Source organism: Rhinolophus sinicus, chromosome 1, assembly GCF_057876585.1.
Source record: "Rhinolophus sinicus isolate RSI-liver-muscle chromosome 1, RSI-T2T, whole genome shotgun sequence".
Classification (NCBI taxonomy): Eukaryota; Metazoa; Chordata; class Mammalia; order Chiroptera; family Rhinolophidae; genus Rhinolophus; species Rhinolophus sinicus.
The window spans coordinates 135,245,451-135,268,960 of NC_142501.1; the positions used below are offsets into that span (position 1 = coordinate 135,245,451).

A 23,510-nucleotide genomic window follows, 5' to 3' on the forward strand; every position below is an offset into this window, starting at 1 on the left:
ATTCCCTCTAATGTATTCTTCATTTCATTTATTGTATTCTTTATTTCTGACTGGTTCTTTTTTATATTTTCTATCTCTATTTTTATGTTTCCTATCTCTTTGTGAAGTTCTCCCTGGGATCACTGAGCATCCTTTTTTAACCAGTATTTGGAACTCTGTATCTGGTTGATTGCTTGTCTCCATTTTGCTTAGTTCTTTTTCTAGAGCTTTGTTCTGTTCTTTATTTGGATTGTTTCTTTGTTTCTTCATTTTGGCTCCCTCCCTGTGTTTGTTTCTATGTATTAGGTAGGGCTTCCAGTGTTAGTAGAGTGGCCTTATGTAGTAGGTGTCCTGTGGGTCCCAGTGGTGCAGTGTCCCTGGTCACCTGAGCCAGGTTCCAGGTGTGTCCCTTGTGTGGGTTATATGTGTCCTCCTGTTGAGTTTTGATTGCTGTTGGCACATCAGTGGTTGGGATTGACCCTGAGGATGATTGATTGTGAGGACTGACTGTAACTACAGTGTAGGATCTGCTGTGCAGAGGCTAACCCTATATAACAGGATCTACTTTAGCTGGGCTCTGGTGCCTGCTCAGTGTGTCATTTGTGTGTATCATTTTTGGAGGTGTGTGGGTGGTGCTGTTGTGTGGTCTAAAGCTGACCATCAGGTGTATTGATTCTGGGTCCTCTTGGGAGGTGCTCAGGTGCAGGCGCAGGCCAAGGTGAGTTGCTGTCTGTCCCTGCCTGAGGCCCTTGGTATGAGCTACAAAGTGATCTGCATATGGTTGCCTTTTATTCTGGGCTTAAAGGAGCCTGGGAGAGGCTAAGATGCAACCTGAGGCTGGCTGCTGCTAGTGCTGGGCTTGGGGCTTGTTAGCAAGAGGTATGGCCAGACACTACTTATTTGGTGTTTGTGAACCTTACAGAGATTTTAGGAAAGTTTGTAGCCAAACTGCATGGAAAAGACGCTGGAAGTGACTTGTGTGGGCCCTCAAGTTGGGTGGGGCAGAGTCTCAGGGAATCACCAGAGCAGGGCAAATGTGTTAGCCAGGTTGACAGAGACTCACATATGGCACCCATGTGGGCCTGCAATCTGTGTGGGAGGAAGGCTCAACAAAGGAATGGTGGCTTCTGCCAATACTTCTGTCTGTCAGAAAGCTGCCCCTCCAGCCCTCACTCTGAAGCCAGATAGTTCAGTTCCTCTCCATATGGTGACTTTAGAGCTGCTGCCCCAATGCTGGAGCTCAGAGCGAGTGAGTCCGTCAGTGAGTGAGTCTGTGCGTGAGCCCTTTAAGATGAATGCCTGGGACTCCAGCAGCCCTCCATCTTAGCCAAAATCCTGCTGGTTATCACAGCCAGAAGTTATGGAGACTTCTCTTTCCATCATTGGAACCCTGGGCTGGGGAACCTGGTGTGGCGACCTCCATAGCTGAAATGGCCTTCCTGATTTTTAACTGCTTCACATGAGTGTGGGACTAGTCCATTCTGCCTCTCTGCCTCTCCTACCAGTCTGGAGGTGGCATCTTCTGTATATTCTTAGTAATAGCTATACTTTAGGTGATTCTCAATGATGGTTGTTCTGTAATTTTGATGTGCTCATGGGAGGAGGTGAGCACATCGTTTACCTACTCCACTGTTTTGACCGGAAGCTCAATTCTTCATACTTTTAATAAAATATTGTAAGACATGCATTTAACTATTCCTCGAAGGTTGCTTTGTTTATGACAATTCATACTTTTCTTTTGCTTGTTGGAATTTTTTTATATATCTACGTTTCCACCTAACATATTTGCAATTCTTTCGCAGTACCTTAACTTTTTTTTTTTTTTTTATCTTAAGGCTTTCATTTAAAATGCTGTATTTTCTTTGTACCCTTACCTCCTGTTAAATATTTCTGGCATATTGGCCATTTTCATAATGGCTGTGTCAATCTGCCAGGCTAAAGGAGATAAGAGCCACTTAGCATGACTATTTGGAATATAGTTGGCCATTAACCCTTAACTTACATTAAGGCTCTATTCAGCAGAAATTTTATGAATTGGTTCCTGTTTATTAGGTTTTAGATACGGTGGCTACGCTGCATAGTTAAGGTAAAGAGCTGAGCATCAGCGAAAAACTGTATTAGTTATCTGTGGTGACAAGTAAAACTTATTTGTTTTATATATATAGGAAATATTGGTCCAAGATAAAGGCCTTACCTAAATTGATTTTGTTTTGAGATTCAGGTAATCTCTTAATTTCAAAAAGAATCTATAACAGTTTTCCATTTATTAGATCTACTACTTCTTAAAATTAAGTTTTATTAATATTTACTATATGTTGGATCCCCTAAATAGAGTATGTCATTTAATGCTTACTGTATCTGAGTCTGAAAGATGATAAATAATTAAGCCATGTTTAGGGAGCCAAAATATGATAGAGATAAGATTTGCATCTAAATCCATCCCGTTCCATAACTTTTGCTCTTTCTAGTCCACCATAGTACCTTTTAATGTACTATATAAGGAACGGTGCTGTACTGAATCTTTGAAGTCAATAGTTTAGTTATACTTCTGGGATATTAAAAAGGCATTATTTTCTAGAGGCATAAGAAAAAATATGATATATTTTTAAGGTATACTAAAATATTGTGCAATTTGAAAAATATTGTACCAGTTTTTGAAGTTGGTGACCATAAAAAATGGGTTTTAGTTCTGTAGGTCCATACACAGCATGAGAGAACATCAGTGTATTTTCACTGAAAATGTTAAATCTGTTATTTTTGTTCCAAACAGAATTTGGTAGTTTCTCATTCCCCTGTATTTATATCAACAGGTCATTATGTAAAGAATGATTTTAAAGTTTCTGAAGAATAATTAAGAGAGGAATAATAAGAGTACATACCATATAAAAATAATTTGGAGATTGTAACTTGTTTCAATCTCAAATACAGTGCTTTGGGAGGATAAATTAGATAGTTAAAAACTTAAGTATTTTCTCTCAGTTTGAGTTTTATAGGTGTACCTTATGATACCCAAATTATGGAATTTTTTAATGTTAGTGTTTCTGGCCACTGTCTTGGAAATTTCAAATTTCTTCTAAATAGAGACCTTGGTGAGGTGCTGTCTTGTTTTGTGCTTATTTTCATCTAACATGCATGTGCTGCATCTCATGTTTATGTTTGCTGTTTCACATTGCTTTATTTAGATGCCATCTAACAACAGTATCAGAAAACAAATAGAAACACTCCAGGTGAGTTGTGTCGATGTTACAAAGTAAAATATTGCTTAATCTCCTACAAGTGTGGCTTTTTTGTTTCTTTACCCATTGTTGCATTGCATGTCTAATGTATTTATTCAAGCCTCCTTCTTAAGAGAAGAGTAACACACAGTAAGAACATTCTACAGGTTTAATATAAATGTGGCTCCAGTAAGAAGAATTTAAGAGATAGAATGTTGTTGATTCTTAATCAAGATAGAATGAATGTTGATTCTTCATCAAAATCCTCAATTGTATAATAGTCTGTTTAGTAGACAACAATAATTACAATCCATGTATTGAGTTAATTAAAAAACCAAAAAAAAAAAGTCTAATTTACATTAGCTGTTATAAATGAAGCTTTAAAAATTTTTACAAAGGAATTTAAGGAGGCAGTAGCTTAGGTTTTGAATATGATTTTGATGCAACACTTTTTAAACTTTTATTGCTTTGGGTTTTAAACAGGTTTTTTGGTGGGGGAGGTTCAACAGTAGATATAAAGGGAAGAAACATTAAAATGATTGCTGCCAAATAGCATATTTGACTGACATATCAAAACTTTATTATATATTAAAGTTATTTAATATTTAACTTGAAATTATTAAATTTATTAATGTAATCTAATTGTGCACATTAGACCAAAATAGTAACTAGGGAATTGTATATCTTTGTTTAAGGCTCAGATCAATTTAGGATGTTTTTATTATTCATAAGTGATAGCAGCATGGTAGTGACCAAATAAACGATAATTGATTTTTATTACTTTTAATCTTATTTTGGCATTGTTCATTGTAAAGTAAATCTGCTTTGTAAACATAGTAGTCCATCTTGGAAAATTTGAGAACTAAGTTTTGTTCATGCTAGATACTTCAGCTGTTAAAATAAGATAATCCAAATATTTTATTAATTATTTATATGAGAATAGTTTTTATGTACAGTTGGACTTAAATATTTCAATATATAATCTATATGTTACTTTATATAATGTGAAAATATTAATTGGCGTGTACAGAAAACTAATTTAACTCATTTTGATATTTGAGATCTTAGATTTAAATGATAGAAAAGAAAGTTATGATAGAAAGTACTACACAAGGCTTGGTTGTTACATTAATTAGTAACATATATACATAATATGTTAGTTTATATGTTATATTAGTTACATATAAGAGATTAATAGAAAACTACTTGGGGAGTGTATTTCAAATTTGGAATCATTATGGATTTGGCAGTGGAGGGAGATTGATGTTGAGACTGACCAGCAAAGTATTTATATTCCATTCTCAAGCACATCAAATCTTTGTATAGAAATACGAACAAAATTGTATTTTCTAGTGGTTATCGTTTGTGAAAATACCCTCAATTGTTACCTTTTTTGCATTGTTTTTAATCATCTGTAGCAGATGTCCATTATTCTGTATCTTAAGAAAACAAAATAGAATGGCCAAATTACTTAGTATTTAAAAACTTCCTTTGGTTTGTTGCTGTGTAAAAAATAATTGTTTAGCAATAAGAAATCTCCCAAATGAAATGAAATAAATGCTAATTTACTGCAATCAAGGTATCCTACAACCCACATAGTTTGTCCTAATAAAGTTGATGATTAGCTACATTTTTAATATTCACAATTAAATCTCATTTCATGACTGATCATTTGAGAACTTTACTTTTTATAATAGCTGCTATGAAGTAAAGGTTTGTCTATGGAATTGTGATTGAAATGAAATACTTTTCTTATTCTAAATAATAATAGTTTAAATAATCTTCTGATGCCAAATGAAAAATTGAAAGTATAACGCCTGATACTTATTGACTATTTAACATGTGCCAGGCAGTGTTTCAAGTGCTTTTCACATAACTTCCTGAGTCTGTGAGGTAGATACCATGTTATCCCCATCTTAGAGATGAGGAAATTGTGGCACGGAACTATATAATGGTATCCAAGGATGGGGTTTGGCCCGTCATTCCTAATTTCAGAGTCCATGCTCTTAACCTACTGTTCATATTCCCTCTTGTAAGGTTAATGACTCAGTAATATTTTGCATTATTTCATAAATGCAAATGTCTGTAACAGTATTTGGTGTTCTAGAGTTTAACTGTGTATAAGTTGCAATGAATCACTGCCAAGATTAGTAACCCTTCCATCATTATGTCACTGTTGTTGTATGAACTGTTTATCATCAAGTAAGTTGATGTTTGTATAGTTTTGAAGTTCTTAGAAGTATTTTGCTATTTTGTTTTAAGAGTATAAGTAATGGGTCAGGATTTCCTCATTTACGGTTACTTTTGAGCTGTCTGTACTTATCACATACAAAATATATACTTAATCATATACAAATATATACTTACATATTTAAACCTGTGTTAGATTGAATAGAAAAGGGAGAAAGTGAGGGTTTTTAGTTGTTGAGAGAATATATTTGTTCTTAAACGATTGCAAGTACTTCAATAAATAAGCTTATTTTAATTCTCTTTTGTCCTAAACAGAATAAAGATCCTAAAATGTCTCGAGTTGCACTGGAATCTTTGTACAGATTATTGTGGGTTTATGTAATTAGAATAAAATGTGAAAGCAACACTGTAACTCAAAGGTGAGTGCCTTTGTTTTAAAGTGTATTTAAAATAAAATTTTAGTAAAAAGAAAAATATCACATTAATGGAATTTTAGTTAACATTACAAATGCCTCGTGAAGAAATAGGAATCCTCTTGACATATTATGAAGAATAGGAAAAATAGTTTGCTAATGTTCTATTAATCTCATTATCTTGTTGTGACTAATCTTTTTTTTTTTCTGTAGTCGTCTTATGAGCATAGTGTCGGCACTTTTTCCTAAAGGTTCACGAAGTGTGGTTCCCCGTGATACACCGCTCAATATATTTGTGAAGATTATTCAGTTCATTGCTCAGGTGAGTGCTTCCCTCATAGTATAATACATATGTCCATGTGAGTTACTACAGTAATCTGTTGTGGTAACTTGGAGTCTTAAATTTGTTGCATATCCAAAAAGATGATAACGAAACATTTATTAATATTGAATAGTGAAAGTGTGTGCTTTAAAAAGTAAGTATAAAAGAGTCTAATTATTTTTGTGACAAAATATATTGAAATCATTGATCTGTACACTTGGAGAAAGAAAGGAGACCCACAGGTAGAAGCCCTTATCCTTTAGGACGGGTCAACAAGGTGTCTCAGTTCTGCTGTTAGTCCACTTGTGAATTGCCTCCTGAGTATCTCGAAAGATTTTTTTGAAAATTGTTTTCATAATCTGCACTAACCTAGGTTCCTGGGTACAGATACTAGAATCCAGTAGAGCTAGTTGAACCAAAAGAGATCTTCCAAGGAATGTAAGTAGTTCACAGAATCACAATAGGACTAGTCTGAATGATTAAAAGATTAACTACAGCATTGGGCTATCAAGGAAACTGCTGTCTCTGCCACAATCACAAAGTTGCCAAAGTAGGAAGGTGCTTTAGAATCATGCTGCTGCCATGATCCCCACCAGTAAAATTAGATGTCTTTTTCTTCTCTGTCCTCCTCCTCATGTTACCCAGTTCCCAAAGATTCACATGAGTGTACCAATTGGCAGAGTCTAGATCACATCCAGAAACCAGTTGTTGCAAGGCACCCTGGGAAATGCCATTTTAGCTTTCTGGCCTCTGCAGTAAAGGAAGGTTTATTAGAAGGGGATTAAATGGGTCCTGACTGAGCAAATCTAAGGTTTTGGTCACATTCCATTTTGGGACATCAGCCCTGGAAAAGCATCGGTAGGGTTACCACCTCAACTTAGGAAAATGTTTTGATTCCAGAACATTCACTGTGTTCTCTTTGAGCTAAAACTATAACAGTTTAGAAGAGATAGTCCATAATGTAATTAATTTGACAATAAAGAAATAAGGAATATTTAAATAAATTTAACGCATTTCTATTTACTGGAGCACAGAACTAATGGTAATTAGGTAAGTATAAATGTGTCAATAAGATGAATGAAAGCAAATGGTGCTTTAGATCTAGTATTCAGAAAACATTTACATTTAGGTTTTATGTCTTCCCTAATCCCCTCCCCCGGGGTGGTACCCATTCCCCGAGATTAATCACCTCATACCAACACTCTACCAGAACCTAAAACCCCTCTCATACATCAGTTAACCTTATTTTTTTCCTTTGGAAATTTCCTTCCTGAATTGAGTCCTGTTCTTCCTGTCCCAATATGATCTCACTGCTCTCTGGGCCTGCTACCTAGCTATTGTCATGGGCCTCTCTTGAAGCATCATTCAGAGAATTCCTTCACTTGAATTTGAATATGATTTTGGTGAATGAATACTTAAAGCTTTTTCCATTGATGGGTATTAAATCATTTGATTATTTAAATATCCTAGTAGTTTTGTTTACTTGTTTTACCTACAATGCATATGTATTTTTCTTCTGTACAGCTAGATTTATGAACTTCTTACGGGCTCAGACCTGTGTTGTTGCCATTATATGTGTAATTCGTAGCATGATACCTAACATATAGCAGCAGCAAGTTAGTAGGATTTATTATGTGTTTTTTTTTTTTTTCTAGGAACGTTTAGATTTTGCAATGAAAGAAATAATATTTGATCTTCTCAGTGTTGGAAAATCTACTAAAACTTTCACCATTAATCCAGAGGTAAAAAAAATTAATGTAGTAATATGCTATCCTTTCCTTTTTTTTTTTTTTTTTTTAAGCACAATTTCTGGAATCAGAACTCTTAGGTTCAAATCCCTAGTAAGACACTCTACTTCTAACTACAAGTTTGACCGGGGATGAGTTATTTAACCTTCTGATGACTGACTGAATGGCTTAATAATAGTTTCAAGCATGGCAGAAAATAATCAAGAGAGGAAGTTTTCCAGCTCAGCTGGCTTCCAAGAAGTCGTGACACGAGCTCAGGTTTCTAATACAAACAGAAACAATATAAATAATGTAAACATCAGGTTTCTTTAATAAATATCATTCATTCCACATTAATTGAGCACCTAAAATGTGTCAGGCACTCTTCTAGGTGTTAGAGACAAAAACAGATAAAAATCCTTTTCCCCAGATGGAGCTTACAATAATAATTCTTAAAAAAAGACCAAAAGGTGTTATTTTCTACTTCCATGGCCCCGTTTTTCATTAGTAAACTCAGTTCACTCTGTAGACACTAAATTTTCAGATTGTTTTAAAATTTTCTACAAAATAATTGCTTATCAGAATCTAATGATTCTTGAGAATGTAAAAAGGCAAAATAGGTATTATCTTTTTTCTTATGTCTTTTAAATTACTGTGCTGGTCTTCCTCATAATCCAATCCCAAGATATATATTTTTGTAGTTAACAAATGGTTGGGAAGTCATTGAAGCCTTTCATTTATAGGATTTTTAAGATAGGTTAATATTTATTTTCAGATGTTTCAAGTGAGCAGACATGAGTGTTTTATATACTTAATGTGGTTTTCAGCAACGAAAATCACATAATGAAAGACATTTGCTTGAACATCCATTTTAAAAAATACTTTCTTCATTAAGCAAGTTTATTTCTAAAATAAGTTTTCTCCTCATTGATACTCTCATACTCAGAGTATAAAAAGTGTCAATTCTGCTGTTTTGTTGTTATTCATTTAGGATTAGTTCGTTAGGATTATCTTCGGTCTGTATTTTCTTTTCAGAAATCTGTTTAAGCTTGTGAGAGCTAGTTTAGTTAAGGCCAGATAAAAGTATCCATTAATTCCTTTAATCAATACAAGCAAATTGCAGTACTCTGAAAGAATGAATAAACGAGGGCGCCTCTGTGAACCCTGGTACATTGTGGAGCTTTCCCACTTCCTTCATGCTGTCTTCTGTGACTCTCTAACGTGACAGTCTGATACTTAGGCTGAGGGCAGTCACCACAGTCACCAGTACTATGTCATATATAAAGATGAGTAAATTTGAAAACCTTAATCTTATTTAGATAACAAAAAATACAAAATGAAAGTTTTATTTTCTCCCTGTATTCCAGTGAACTGTCTTGCACTCCCACTGGGATGCAGTACCTGCTTTAGAAACCCCTGGTGTACACCAGACATAATGGCAGCTTGGGCTGAGATACTGCAGTGCATATAGAGGTCATTTACTGAGAAAGGAAACATTGAGAAGAGATCAAGTTTGGGGGGGGGAAGTGCATTTGGTTTGAACATGTCAGATCAGATCTCAGGCATCTTTTTGACATTCAAGTGGAGATATCAGATGGGTCTGAGGGTATGAGTTCAGAGAAATCGGGCTCTAAATTAGTGGGAGACCTGGTATGAATGGTAATTGACATCATGTAAATACATGAAATTGCTGTGGGAAATAGTACATAATGATAGGAGAAGGCAGCCTAGGAGCTTGCCTTGAAGCAATCTGATATTTAATATCCAGATAAAGGAGACAAAACCTAAAATGCGGGGAGATGACAGCCAGCAGTGGCCTGGGTGTATCAAAGGAAGGGCGTGTTCCAGGAAAGAAGGAATGCTTGACAGTGTCCCATGCTGCCGAAAAGTCAAATAGCATGCACGGACAGTGCCCACTGTTTTGAGCAACATGGTTACTAAAGAGTGAGAGTTGCTTCAGGGAAGTATTATGGGGTGGGCTTATTCCATTAAGATCACTGAGTGTAGTTCACAGAAATGGGATGCATTTAGTTGAAAGGGAAACATTGAAGATGCAAGAAAATAGATAATTGATAGTGTAGTTTCCCGAGAATGTGAAAGCAGATGGGCCTGACAACTGGGAAGACCAGTACCTCTCTGACTTTGACGAGAGCAGAGAGGACACAGGGTGCAGATACGAGTAGACTGGTGTGTGTTTTAGTGAGAGGTTGAAGAAAGTTAATTTTTTTTTCTTTCTGAGAAGGAGACAAGTCATCTGCTGGAGAGGAGAGGGGTAGGGATGGTAGGAGCATAGGAGATGGATGAGGAAGGATGGAGAAAGTTTGAAATAAGCTTGTACAGAGTGGGAGAGGCAGCTAACCTCTGACATGAGTGGATGGCATTTGGGAATTTGCTATTAAAGCAAACTCCAGTACCTGGACTCGTTAAACAATGTCAAACAGAAAGGCTAGTTTTCCTTCTATCCTCCTTTGTCCCATCACCCCTTGTTATTTGATGAGATGTTTTTAACATGAAAAAATATATATTTTCTGAAACTCTGACTTCATTATTTTGAAACTTTTTTCTCTGAAGAGAATGAACATCGGCCTCAGAGTGTTCCTTGTAATAGCGGACAGTTTGCAGCAGAAAGATGGTGAGCCACCAATGCCAACGACAGGAGTTATTCTTCCTTCGGGAAACACTCTTCGGGTGAAGAAAATCTTTCTCAATAAAACCTTGACAGATGAAGAAGCAAAAGTAATAGGTTAGTGTTAACTACAATAAATAAATTGCTGTGGGATGCAATTTAATATTCTTTTTTTAAAGTTCATATCAAATCTCAATGTACGTATTTGCCTAATGTGGTTATTCTGGTACACAGAGTGATACAAAAATGAATACATTTTTTATAATATCTATAATATGCCAAGAGTCTTCAGGTTAAATTTTTATTTTCTTACATGATGCTGAAATTCCTTTTGTAATAATAATAATAAGCTGATGTCATTTAAAAATTAATAGGCTTTTGTTTTTTTTACAGAAAATAACTATTCTTTATTTAATTTCTGACATATTATAACTGAGTTGTTTGGGTTTTTTTCCCCTAGGAATGTCAATATACTATCCTCAAGTGAGAAAAGCACTAGATAGCATTCTCAGACATTTGGACAAAGAAGTTGGGAGACCAATGTGTATGACTAGTGTGCAGATGTCTAATAAGGAGCCTGAAGATATGATTACGTATGTAGTAAATTATTTCTCTTCATTGCTATTTCAGTTTTTATAAAAGAGTATAGATGATTCTTGCTTACTTATTTTGTTACTTTCTCTTCTGGAATTCTCCCATATTGCCGTCTGCTGCAGTTGTTAATACAGTGATTCCTTCCAGGGGCTCAGTTTTATTATATAAAGTGCTTTCAAATCTACTAATAGCAAAAGGCGTCCTGGATCTCAGTCTGGTTTGTAGTCAGTGACAAAGCCCTACACTTATTCTATGAGTGATAGATAAATCCTTGTTACCCCAAGGTGTGTGTGGACATGATTGGTTTGTTAAGTCAAACAAATGCTCTTATTTCCATAGCTCTGATAAATAAACAAACAAAACCCTGAAAATCTTCTGGAAACCAGGGCTAAAAAGGGGAGTAATGCATGAGTAGTTTTTTTTCAAACTACCTCATCCCAACTCCCACCCTCACCTTTGTCACTGCTTGTCATCCCAGCATCTTTTTTCCTTATTATTAGGGACTTCCTCCTCAAGAGAATATATTTTATGGCAATAGCTTCCTTTATTTGCTAGGAAGTATCTACATATTCTGTATAAGGGAGAACTTTTTTTAGATATTAATATCTGTGTTATAGGTCTTAGATTACCAAATTGGATATCAAATCTCTCAATGTAATTGATAATAGTTATTATATACTAGTATGTACTAATATCTCTGAGAGTTTCTCCAATGTGAAATTTCTCCTGCATTACTTCATCTGGGAAATCTTTATTCTTTTCATCACAACCACTTTCCTCATTTATGTCAAAAAGTTTGCCCCTAGCTTAGATCCTCTGGCTGCATATGTAGAGTCTCCAACATAGCAGTGTTAGCATTCCCCGATCAGCGATTTCTTCTGGTACTCCATTAATGTTTGATTCAAATTTCCCTTCTAATGATAGCACTTTTTCCTTCTTTGCTCCATTTCAATCTTTGTTGGCCAGTTTCGTCTTTTGATTATTCATTTTTGTAAAATATCACTTGAGTTTATCACCGGAGAAAAGGAAGTAACACAACTACACACTTTGCTGTCTGTGTATGAACCAAATACCAGATGTACAGTGACCAATCACAACAGACTTTGAAAAAAATGATGTGATTGGTCACAGATTATGATTCACATCTGTTATGTATGTCATGATTGGTGGCCTGAAGGGCTAACAGGGAAGCTTGTTTATGCAATTACTTACTGTTAGTGTGCAGTAACTGAAAATTGAACCATGCTGGGACTGGTATTATTTAACTAAATTATGGTAACTGAAATTCATGCATATTGTCACCATGCAGAGAGAAGACTGACTATATAGAAACTCTAAAAGTCAGTAGCAAGTCCATTGCCAATATAACAAATATGGCCTAAAACATTTAAATCATCCAAATTCTTTTCTACATAAGAATTATTTTATTAGGCCAACTGAAGAACAATTTGGATAAAATAAATTACCTAAAAGCCTTACTTTGAAATATAGACCCAAATAAAAACCAGTGTATTGAAAGTTTATTTATTTAAAATAAGTAAAATCGTTGAATAATGAGAAGATACTAGAGAATTAAATTGTATCAAGCCTCTGAAGGAACCAGATGATTTTCAAAAATTGACACCTTTTATTACATAAAAAATTTTAATATATACTGGGGGTGCGAAAAAAATGTATACAAGTGGACACTTTGGTCAACGTTGCTCAAGCAGTAGTTCGCCATAATTAGAAATATCTGGATGCTGATACTTTGAGCACCTCTTGTAATTGCAGCAGTCAAATGTGACTTGTAATCATCTTTTGTTATCGGTATATATTATTACAATTTTAATAGTTTTTCCTTTCTTAAAGTGTGTATACATTTTTTTGGCACCCTCTATATTTTGTGTTGTGTGTGCGTGCATGAGTGTGTGTGTGTGTGTGTGTGTGTGTCCGTGCATGTACCTTGAAGTAAAATTAAAAGACAAGAACAGAATACCAACAGTGATATATGAAAAAGTCTGTTTTCCAAGAACCTTGTTAGTAAATGATACTAAATAAAAAATTTTTTTGTTAATTTTATAGGCCTCAAATAACCAATATTTTGTTACTTAGTAATATCAATAGTTAATAATTATTTATTAAAGGTTCAATATTATTAAATTATATTTAATTGAAATTTATTAATTTGAAATAATTGTTATAATTTACTTAAATAATATTTATTATTTAAACATAATAATTTCTATGCTTGTTTCAAAGTTACTGAAAACCTTTTTTTGCTTGCTAACTGTGTTTTCCCCTGAATTATCTCTGTATTCTTTTGTCCATTTATAAACTGATAATTATATACTGGATTTGTATGTGCTCTTTTTATATTAAATACATTAAACTTTTTGGGGGTGGCACTTATTTTCTGTAATTATTTTTCCAACTTTGCTTTCATTGTCTAGCATATGTAATATGCTATTAAGCCCTGTTGTGATATATTTTTCAGGGGAGAAAGAAAACCCAAAATTGATTTGTTTCGAACTTGTATTGCTGCCATTCCAAGATTGATTCCTGATGGTATGAGCAGAACTGACCTCATTGAATTGTTAGCAAGGTAAGTGAGAATTACTGTTTGCTATGTTGGTTTTTATCTCTTTTGATCACTTTAAATTTTTAACACAGCCTTGTTACTGTTATCACTAAAAGAGTAATAGTAAAGACTTTCTTAATCCTCTGTTTGATATACTTTGTCAACTTCCATTTTGTCTTTTATGTTTTATTAAACACGTTCTCCCCACTCATTTTTAACTTTTAAAGTTCTTTTAGATTCCCCTACTGATCCTACTTTTCAATTTCCTAGTTTTCTATCAAGTAACATTTCCTGGGATTTATATAACATTATCTCTTAATGTATGGGCATCATCAGCGTGTGATGATACCCATTATGCGATTAATTATCGTGTTAACTCCTACAATCGTTTCTTTAGCACCTAGGGTGGTGACCAGCTCTCATTTTCACTTCTTTGTTGTATTGCAGGGCCTGCAGGGTTGAAATTTTTGTCTTCATTTCCTCTATTAGGCGTGTCATAGATCTGTAAAATAAGTAAATAACATGAACCAAACTTAAATGCTAGTTCCCAAAACTAATTCTAAGTTGAGGTGATGGCCTGTTGAAAACCTACTTTGTTGATGTAGTTCTCAATTCCCTAGATAAGTGGTCAGATAGTAAGTATTTTAGGATTTGTAGATTATATGGTCTCTGTCCCCACTATTCATCTCTGCCTTTACAGTGCAGAAGCATCCATAGACAACGTGTAAAGGAGCAGGCATGACATCCAGTAGGCGCCTGCCTGGGTTTGGCCCTTGAGCCGTAGTTTACTGGCCCTGCCCTAAACTGAAAATCAAGTGTAATGACTATCACAGAGCCGTGACATTGACTATACTGAAAGATGTCTATTGGTTGCTGAGCACTTATCATTACGTCTTAAGTTAAATTTGTGATGAATAAACAGTTAATAGACAGCTTCAGCAACCCTTTCTACCTCCCTCTTGAGAACAGCTAGCATTTCAGACACCATCCTCAACAGCTGCAGGGTGTGATCAGAGGTAGTATGGTGTTCGCCTCTTTTCAGTAGTATGAGGAGAGGAAGGGCTTTGCTTTGAAACTTTGCACCAACTCTCTCTTAATTTTCGTTGTGAATTAGATTGTAGAGTTACAAAGTTCATGCCAGCATTGGGGAGGGAAAAGAAGTGTAATTATAATGTTATTCCTTGGGAAAGCAGTAAACAAGTACTCAGTTCCACTCTTCCTCCTCCCGCTGCAGTTTAACTCACCTGCATCTTTGTGGTGAGTTATGTCCCCCACCAAAATAAAATTGCATCTGTAAGGGGCAGGGAAGTATCTAGTGAAGGAGCAAACATCTGAACAGTGAATGACAGTTTGCTTTGCTTCTTTCCCCTATGATATTCATTTACTAATTAATTTACTTCAGCAGAAAGAAAGATTCTAGGGTCTCTTCTATTTTGTCCCCTATTCTTATGTACAATTGTGATCTTTTTACTTAAAAATAAAGCAAGCAAACCAACCAAACAAAGATACATTGTAAGTTTGCGCGCTGTCTCTAAGGAAAGTTAATTAGTTCCCCTGCCTTCAATTAGCCAGGCTACAGTGCTATTCTTCTCATGCATCTATACCCTGAGTCACAGAGATAGGTGTAAGCTGGAAAGTTACATATCCATGGATTTGAGGGATGTTGAAATAACCTTTAAAGTCAGCATCGTGTAGTCAGCCACTCTCCCACAGTATGTCCCTTGGTGCCACTGTCAGAGACAGAATCCTGGGCTACAGATCCTTAATCTGAGCCTGCGTGGTATTTCTGATGTCCTGCTGTAGCTACCGCTGCTTCCTGGCTTTCTCCTAAGTCTGTCTAGCTGTAATACATTTTCTCTTCAGCCTCACTGTCAGTTGAAGGTTGGCTTAGTGAACACCAGAACTGAGTTCAGCAGGGTTGAAGATTGTGGTATTTCCTTTCACTTAAATCACACAGCTTTCCTCCTCTGTCACTGAGGATAACTCCATCTTCCCAAGTGTGTAATTATGGCATATTTTTAATATTACCTACTTATCTTATTCATTCAGGCTGCTTCTAACTATGATGCATTTTTCTTGATATGGTCTATCACTAAGCGAATCCTCTTCAGACCCAAATCAGAAACTCTTATTCATATGACATTACATATTGGTAGGTTCACAACTGCAGCCATCTTTTCTGGTTTTCTTGTTTATCATTCTCTTGTTTATGTTCTGTTAAAGTCCTTTAACATACTATTTTCATGTCCTCATGTTGTTTTGATGTCTTTAAAAGGCAATTTTATATAGCTTTTCCTCTAATTTATTTAAATTTAAACTGTCTTTAAGGGCTTATGTGTTAGTTTGACTTTTTTTTTCTTTTTTTGTTCTAGACCATTTATGATGTTGCCCTAAATTTACTCTCATTCTCACCTTCAAGAATTGTTAAATTGATTCCATCTTGACTTGTTCTGTTTCCTTTTTTTCAAGTCAGCCATCTTATATTTAATTGTAACCTCAGCGGCATGAAAGAAATGGAAAGAGATAAAACATGTCCTTTCCAGTGATAGTAAAATACCAAATAAATGTGAAATAGTGCTAATATATGATACGGTTAGATATAACTTTTAATTGATTATAGGATGACATGGTATTTTTAAGAATTAAAATATTTTTTAAATATAATTCTGGTATGTCAGTCTGTATTTTCTAAAGTACCTCATTTGCATTATGACCAAGCTTATTCAGAATTACAGTAAAAATACCAACTAATATTAATAGATTCCTAAGTGAATTTAAACAAATGAATATAGACTGGCATAAGGATGGATAGAGTACAAAAAGTGAACATTGGTTTCTATCTTCAAATTTCCTGCAAACCAATTAAGAGGACATTTTTTTTGTTGTTAAGTTTTTAGTTTTAAGTTTTAGACGCTAAAACTGTTTGGAAGGTTTTGAGGTTGGCTAATGGAATTTTGTTCTTGGTAGGCTCACGATTCATATGGATGAAGAACTGCGTGCTCTGGCTTTCAATACTCTGCAGGCACTAATGCTTGATTTTCCAGATTGGCGGGAGGACGTTCTTTCAGGATTTGTTTATTTTATTGTTCGTGAAGTGACTGATGTCCATCCCACACTTCTTGATAATGCTGTAAAGATGTTAGTACAATTAATAAATCAGTGGAAACAAGCAACCCAAATGCATAACAAAAACCAGGATTCACAGGTACCAAATTTTTTTGTATTGCCCCTTTGTATGTGGTTAGTGGTAAATGACCAATAATGTTAACATATATGTTGACTTTATTAAAAAAAAGTTTTATTAGTTTTATTCACTTTCAGCGTTCATAATCTCTTAAACTGATCTTTCCTGTAGTTTATATTAAATATATAGTGTTTGTGTGTCTAACTTTTCCAACCTTCTTCCTTTGATAACAATGAGTTTTGAATGAACGTAGAAAGCAGAGGCAATTATAGCTCACATTTGTTTCCAATATATTTAAAACTGATGTAATAAAAAAATGTTAGTAGCCTTCCAATTGAGTATTTGATTGGTTTATCCTCGGCATCAGTCCCTGTTTCACATATATGTGTGCTCCTTAACCATAAATGGTGCTCAAATTATTGATTAATGATAATGTGAATGTCATAAAACCTTGAAATTTTAAAGCCAAATTCATCTAAGCCAGTCCAGCTTCTCAACCTTTAATGAGCTTACCAGTCACCAGGGGCCAGTATCGATTTCTTACAAGCTCCTAGGTGATGCCTTGCTTCGGGACCTCACTTTGAGCGCAAAGGATACAATCCAACCTCCTCATTTTCCACACAGAAATGTTAGGCCAAGAGTGATTCCTAGTGTCAGCCCCACGGTTACAAAGTAGCCAGAGAGTGATAGAGGTTAGCTGTAGACTTCATATTTAGACTGCTAATTACATGCTTTTTTCCAGTATGTATACTATTGCTGCATTTTTATAAATTAACTATGTAAATTGCTGAAGTTGAGGTAGACCTATAGCCATAATTTCTATGATTTACTTTACTCTTTATTAATTGTTTTACTGAAATATCTGTATATACATTTAAAAATTTTATTTTTAACTTCTACTTATTTTTCCAGCATGGTGTAGCTAATGGAGCTTCTCATCCCCCTCCTCTGGAAAGGAGCCTGTATTCCAGTGTATTTCATGTGGTCGAAGGGTTTGCTCTTGTCATTCTCTGCAGCAGTCGACCTGCCACTAGGAGATTAGCCGTCAGTGTCCTTAGAGAAATACGGGCTTTATTTGCACTTTTGGAAATACCTAAGGTAAGATTTAGGTATTTCAGTTAGTTTGTCTAATGAAAGTACTTAAAAACTATCCTTCTGCCCATCTTTATTTTCTGTTACTACCGTGCAACTTACTTTATAACAAAATTTTTCTGACAGGGTCTGAACTAACCCACCTATCCTCAATTCCATTTGTAACAAATAGTAAAATGAATTTTTAATGTTTAGTTAGGTTTAACCAATTTTCTTGAAAATTCCTAAAGTGTTTTAGACACACGATGTCTTTTTTATAGGGTGATGATGAATTGGCCATAGATGTGATGGACAGGCTGAGCCCATCCATTCTTGAGAGCTTCATACATCTCACTGGGGCTGATCAGGTAACTAATGATTTCTGTAACTATAATGTAACAATTGTAATGACTGAATGCTATTCAGTCTCACGTAAGTCATATACATACATTAATTTCCTTTACAAATGTAAAGCATTACAGAGTGTTTTTAAAAACTGTGAAGTAGTTTAAAAATAAAAAAGAATACTTTTTAAAAAGTGGCACACCTAAAAAAGTGGCACTCTATTTCTATGGTCAGTACACTTCCATATGGCAATAAAAATATTTAACTTTGTAAAATTCCAGTCTTTCCAATCTAAGAAGTTTTTCTTAAATCTAATATTACTGTTGACTGTTATTTGCTATTTATCATGGCATATAGTATTTTTGACATATATACTGGTTAAAGTACTATGGAAAAAATATTGTTCAAATTTGGAGCAAAAATTTGCACTCTGCCTTCGATAAGTGTATTTATTTTCTTTGCTACATATGTTTAAATGCAATGGAGTAAATATGTAGTATTTTATGCCAGAGTCATAATTTAATTTGATGAATTAAAAATGAAGAAAACGACTTTGTTTTTTTACATTACTAAAAAAGCTTATGCAAACTTGCTTAGTTGGCTTTGAACGAAAAAAATATCATCAAGATGTCAAGATGGATGTAAGAATAACCATCAAACTTCACTACTTGAAATTTTTTCTTACTGTTTTGTAAAAAACGAGGTTTTTGTGCTTTCTGTACGATAATACTTAGTCACAACTCACGAGTTACGTATAACTGAAGGAGATAATAATAAAATTTTATTAACCTAGGTGATTATAGATCTTTACAATTTAACTAATTCTGTTTTAGATGATTAACCATGAATTATGCCAACAAAAAGAGTGATGGATGACTCTCTTCTAGGGCCTAAAGCAATGCCTGGCTCATAGTGGGTGCTTTATAAGTATCAAATGAATGGTCAAGTGAATTGAGCCTCAGTGCAGTTTAAGATTGTTCAGTTTTTGTTGTTTGAATGACATGCAATTTGTCCTGAAGGTAAATCTTTCTCTTCAGCATAACAGCTTGGAAAAATTATTGAACAAATATTTAAGAATATGTACTTCAGGAGAGGACCTCATTTTCCAATCTGTTCCACTTAGGCATATGTAGGGCACATCTGCATCAAAGTTAATGGTTTATTTTTGAGTTCTCTAGCAGCTTCAGTACACCCACGAAAGTTGCATATTCATATATGAATTATATAAGTACTGATTCTTAACTTTTTTGATTTCTAGATCCTTTTAAGACTAATGGAATCTCTGTTTTAAAAAATGCATGTATGTGCATACACAAAATCCTTACGTGCAATTTCAGGAAATCACTACTCCCTTAAGACCATCTTGAACCTCATATTATCCCTGTTTTAGAACCTCGGTTGTGGAAACTACCAATAGGCCACTGATAGTTTAAAGCAGTTCATATGGCAAAACTTTGAAAGTTATTGAGATGTGAAATAATCGATTTTTTTTTTCTCTGTGTAGACCACGTTGTTGTATTGCCCTAGCTCGATAGATTTACAAACCTTAGCAGAATGGAACTCTTCTCCTATTAGCCACCAGTTTGATGTGATCAGCCCATCACACATATGGATATTTGCACATGTGACCCAAGGCCAAGACCCATGGATTATAAGTCTCTCCAGTTTTTTAAAGCAAGAAAACCTTCCAAAACACTGTTCTACAGCTGTGAGCTATGCTTGGATGTTTGCATACACAAGACTTCAGTTGTTGTCCCCACAGGTTGATATAAAGTAAGTTACTTTCTTAGCATAAATTTTAAAAATGTGTAGACTGTTTTCATAATGTATATATTTGAAAAGTTACATGAATTGGAAATCCCATAAACAACATGCCATGATGTATGGATGTATTAAGGCGGAAGATGAAAGTTGTAAAGGACATCGTCTCATAATGCCTTTGTCCTTTTCGTGTTCTAATCTTACCAAGTTGTGATTATTAGTTTACTTAATTCCACAGTGCTTGGTACCTAATACGTGTCCAATGAATCTGTATTGAATGAAAGAATTAGTGAGGAAAGGATCGGAAGATCAATATAGATACGTTTGTAGATAAAGGATGAGAAGTAAAGAGAAACCAATCTCAATGACCTTATTTTCCTGATGACATTATAAGGAAGCCCATAGGCTAATAGGATTTAGATGTATTGGATAGTGGAATTGGATTGTAGTTTTGAGGATAATAGTAAAGATTTGGAGTAACTGATAAAATGTGATGGAATGTTGACCAGTGTCATTATAACCTGCAGTTAGTTTCTTCTTGTCCTTAAATATGGAAGAGAATTTTTGAACCTAAGTTTCAGTTTTTGGTTTCACCGTATCTAGTATGCCATTGATCACCTTGCATAGAATGAGTCCTCTCATCATATAACTTGCGCATATGAACCTAACACCTGGATGAGCCTAATGTCTTAGGCTCTGTTGGAAAGCTCTCCAACCCTCGTTCCAGTCTACTTTTTTCCTTCCTTTAAATCAGTGGTATTCATGTGCTCTTATGTTGAACCAATACAAACTTCTCAGAGTTCACTAAATGTGGTCTTCTGTTTCCATTCTAAGAGCTTTTGTTCACACGAACCTAAACTGAATTTGTTTTCTATAGCCCCTGCTATAGAATGTGTCCATATCTGACACATCTCAAATTGCACAAATATTCTTAAAGCCTTCGCTTACATCTCCTACCCACAATAATCATTCCTTCTTTTGGGTTTGAATATATATATATTTTTGGTAGCTTTGTATATCCATGCTAATTATATATCTGTGTAGATTCTCAGGTAGCATATATTGGATGTTATTTTTTTAATGAAGATTGACACTTGCCACCTTGTATAACATATATGACCTTATCTTATTTAAGTTTACCATAATTACCATATTTTAAATAAGTCCCACTTCCTAGCTCTTCTGTTGCTCTGTTTTTCATCAAACTTAGCACCATCTGACATTGTTTTATTTGTTTTTTTATTGTATATCTCCCCCAGCAAACACGATGGTAATGGTTTTTCATAGGTTTTAGTTTTCTGGGTTTTTTTTGTTTATTTGTTTTTTACTGCTGTCACAAGTGCTCTGAACATTTTCTTACATACTGTGACACTGTTGATGAATTAATGAAGTGGTGTGTGTGCATTACTTGTCTTACTATATTATAAATTTATTTAAAGCAAAGACTATCTATTAGTATTTTTCCTTTTTTTTGGTTTTGCCCACAGTCCTTAATCCCAAGAGAAGTTGAGTGTTTGGAAAGATTTATGAAATTGTTCCAAAATATTTTATTGGTCTAATCTTTAAAGACAGAAATTTGACAGAAGCTTTAAAAATGTGGATATTGGGCTGGCCCGGTGGCTCAGGTGGTTAGAGCTCCATGCTCCTAACACTGAAGGCTGCCGGTTCGATTCCTACATGGGCCAGTGGGCTCTCAACCACAAGGTTGCCGGTTCAACTCCTCGAGTCCCATAAGGGATGGTGGGCTCTGCCTCCTGTAACTAAGATTGAACACGGCACCTTGAGCTGAGCTGCCTCCCAGATGGCTCAGTTGGTTGGAGCGCAGGCTCTCAACCACAAGGTTGCCAGTTCTGTTCCTGGAGTCCCACAGGGGATGGTGGGCGGCAACCCCTACAACTAAGATTGAACACGGCACCTTGAGCTGAGCTGCCGCTGAGCTCTCGGGTAGCTCAGTTGGTTGGAGCACGTCCTCTCAACCACAAGGTTGCCGGTTCGACTCCCACAAGGGATGGTGGGCTGTGCCCCCTGCAACTAGAAACGACAACTGGACCTGGAGTTGAGCTGCGTCCTCCACAACTAAGACTGAAAGGTCAGCAACTTGACTTGGGAAAAAAAAGGCCTGGAAGTACACACTGTTCCCCAATAAAGTCCTGTTCTCCTTCCCCAATAAAGTCTTTAAACAAAAAAAAAAATGTGGATATTCTTTTGACTCTGCAATTCCATTTACAGGAATTTACCCATGAAAATGTTTAAATTTTTATTATAATTAAGCATATATTCAGATATATAGTATTGTGTAATAGGGAAAAATTGCTATTAATTAAAATGTCAAACAGTGAAAGTTTGGCTATACAAATTACGATAATCTCTATAATGATATAAAGCATGCAGTCATCAAAAATGATGTCATGAAAGTATATTAATTTCCATGAAAGGTGTTTAAAATATATGTTAAGCATAATTAGCAGGTATAAAACAAAAGAAAATTACTCAATTTTTATGTTAAAAGATACATTCATGCATTTGTATACATGTATGTGAATCAAAGGTGAATAGAGAATATATAGTATGGTATTAAAGGTGATTTTCATTTTGTTTTTACTTTTTTTCTGAATTGAGCATGTATAATTAGTTACAAAATGTGGCCAGATAAATATTAACTGTGGTCACAGGAATAACCGAGAATGTTAAAATGATCCTGTAACGTGTTTTAATTTTCAGCCTAATATTTTATTCATTTATATCATATCATTCCACAAAAATTTATTAATAGTAGTAGTTATGAAAACTTTATGCTAACCATCTCCCCTAAACTGATAGAAATTTAGCATTAGCTAAAAAAAAAAAAAAGTTCTTAAAACATGTTGTATTATTTATATCTACCTGTTTCTCCTTTTTTTTCCCTCAGTAGCCCCATCAATGCTAAGAAAGTAAATACTACCACAAGCAGTGACTCCTACGTTGGTCTGTGGAGAAATTACCTCCTCCTTTGCTGCAGTGCAACAACGTCCGCGTCCTCTTCAGCATCTGCAGGGTCTGTGAGGTGCTCTCCTCCTGAGACGCTGGCGTCTACCCCTGACAGTGGCTATAGCATTGATTCTAAAGTAAGCTCTCTACATCTGTCACGGAATCTGAATGCCACCATAGAAGTAATGTTTCAGAAGTTCTTTTCCAGGACTGTAAAGTTAACTTGGTTGAAAAGTTGATTCATTACTTGCACTAATAACGAAAAAAAGAGTTTAAGAAATCCCGTTTCTGTTTTTATGGATTCCTAGTTGGAATCAATTGTATGTATAGTTTGTCTTCAGGGAAAAAGGGTCATGCTCGTTAAATTCATCAGAATGAATGTGTTTTAAGTATTAGGTTGGTGCAAAAGTAATTGCGGTTTTTTCAATTATTTTAAACCTTTTAAACTGCAATAATTTTCACCCATTTTCCCTTATTCTATTTCCTATAGTTCTCATACTTCTCAGTATTCTTTAAAAGGAGTGATATAAATAATTAAATCTTTTTAGAATTTCCC

At 34.9% G+C, this 23,510-nt stretch overlaps 1 protein-coding gene across 13 annotated transcripts in view; it reads left to right on the forward strand.

Moving 5' to 3' along the window:
* FRYL (FRY like transcription coactivator) overlaps positions 1 to 23,510 on the forward strand; it is a 241,156-nt gene that overhangs the window by 138,398 nt on the left and 79,248 nt on the right. For 8 of the 13 annotated variants that reach the window (XM_074324663.2, XM_019741013.3, XM_074324657.2 and 5 more), the window contains 12 exons: positions 3,162 to 3,206; positions 5,700 to 5,803; positions 6,011 to 6,119; positions 7,775 to 7,861; positions 10,418 to 10,589; positions 10,933 to 11,065; positions 13,543 to 13,650; positions 16,594 to 16,831; positions 17,723 to 17,908; positions 18,163 to 18,249; positions 19,731 to 19,999; positions 22,896 to 23,091. In XM_074324663.2, coding sequence (XP_074180764.2) covers positions 3,162 to 3,206; positions 5,700 to 5,803; positions 6,011 to 6,119; positions 7,775 to 7,861; positions 10,418 to 10,589; positions 10,933 to 11,065; positions 13,543 to 13,650; positions 16,594 to 16,831; positions 17,723 to 17,908; positions 18,163 to 18,249; positions 19,731 to 19,999; positions 22,896 to 23,091 — 1,734 coding nt within the window. The remainder of the gene's footprint in view (positions 1 to 3,161; positions 3,207 to 5,699; positions 5,804 to 6,010; positions 6,120 to 7,774; positions 7,862 to 10,417; positions 10,590 to 10,932; positions 11,066 to 13,542; positions 13,651 to 16,593; positions 16,832 to 17,722; positions 17,909 to 18,162; positions 18,250 to 19,730; positions 20,000 to 22,895; positions 23,092 to 23,510) is intronic. The other 5 variants (XM_019741016.3, XM_074324664.2, XM_074324659.2 and 2 more) reach the window with 2 other exon arrangements.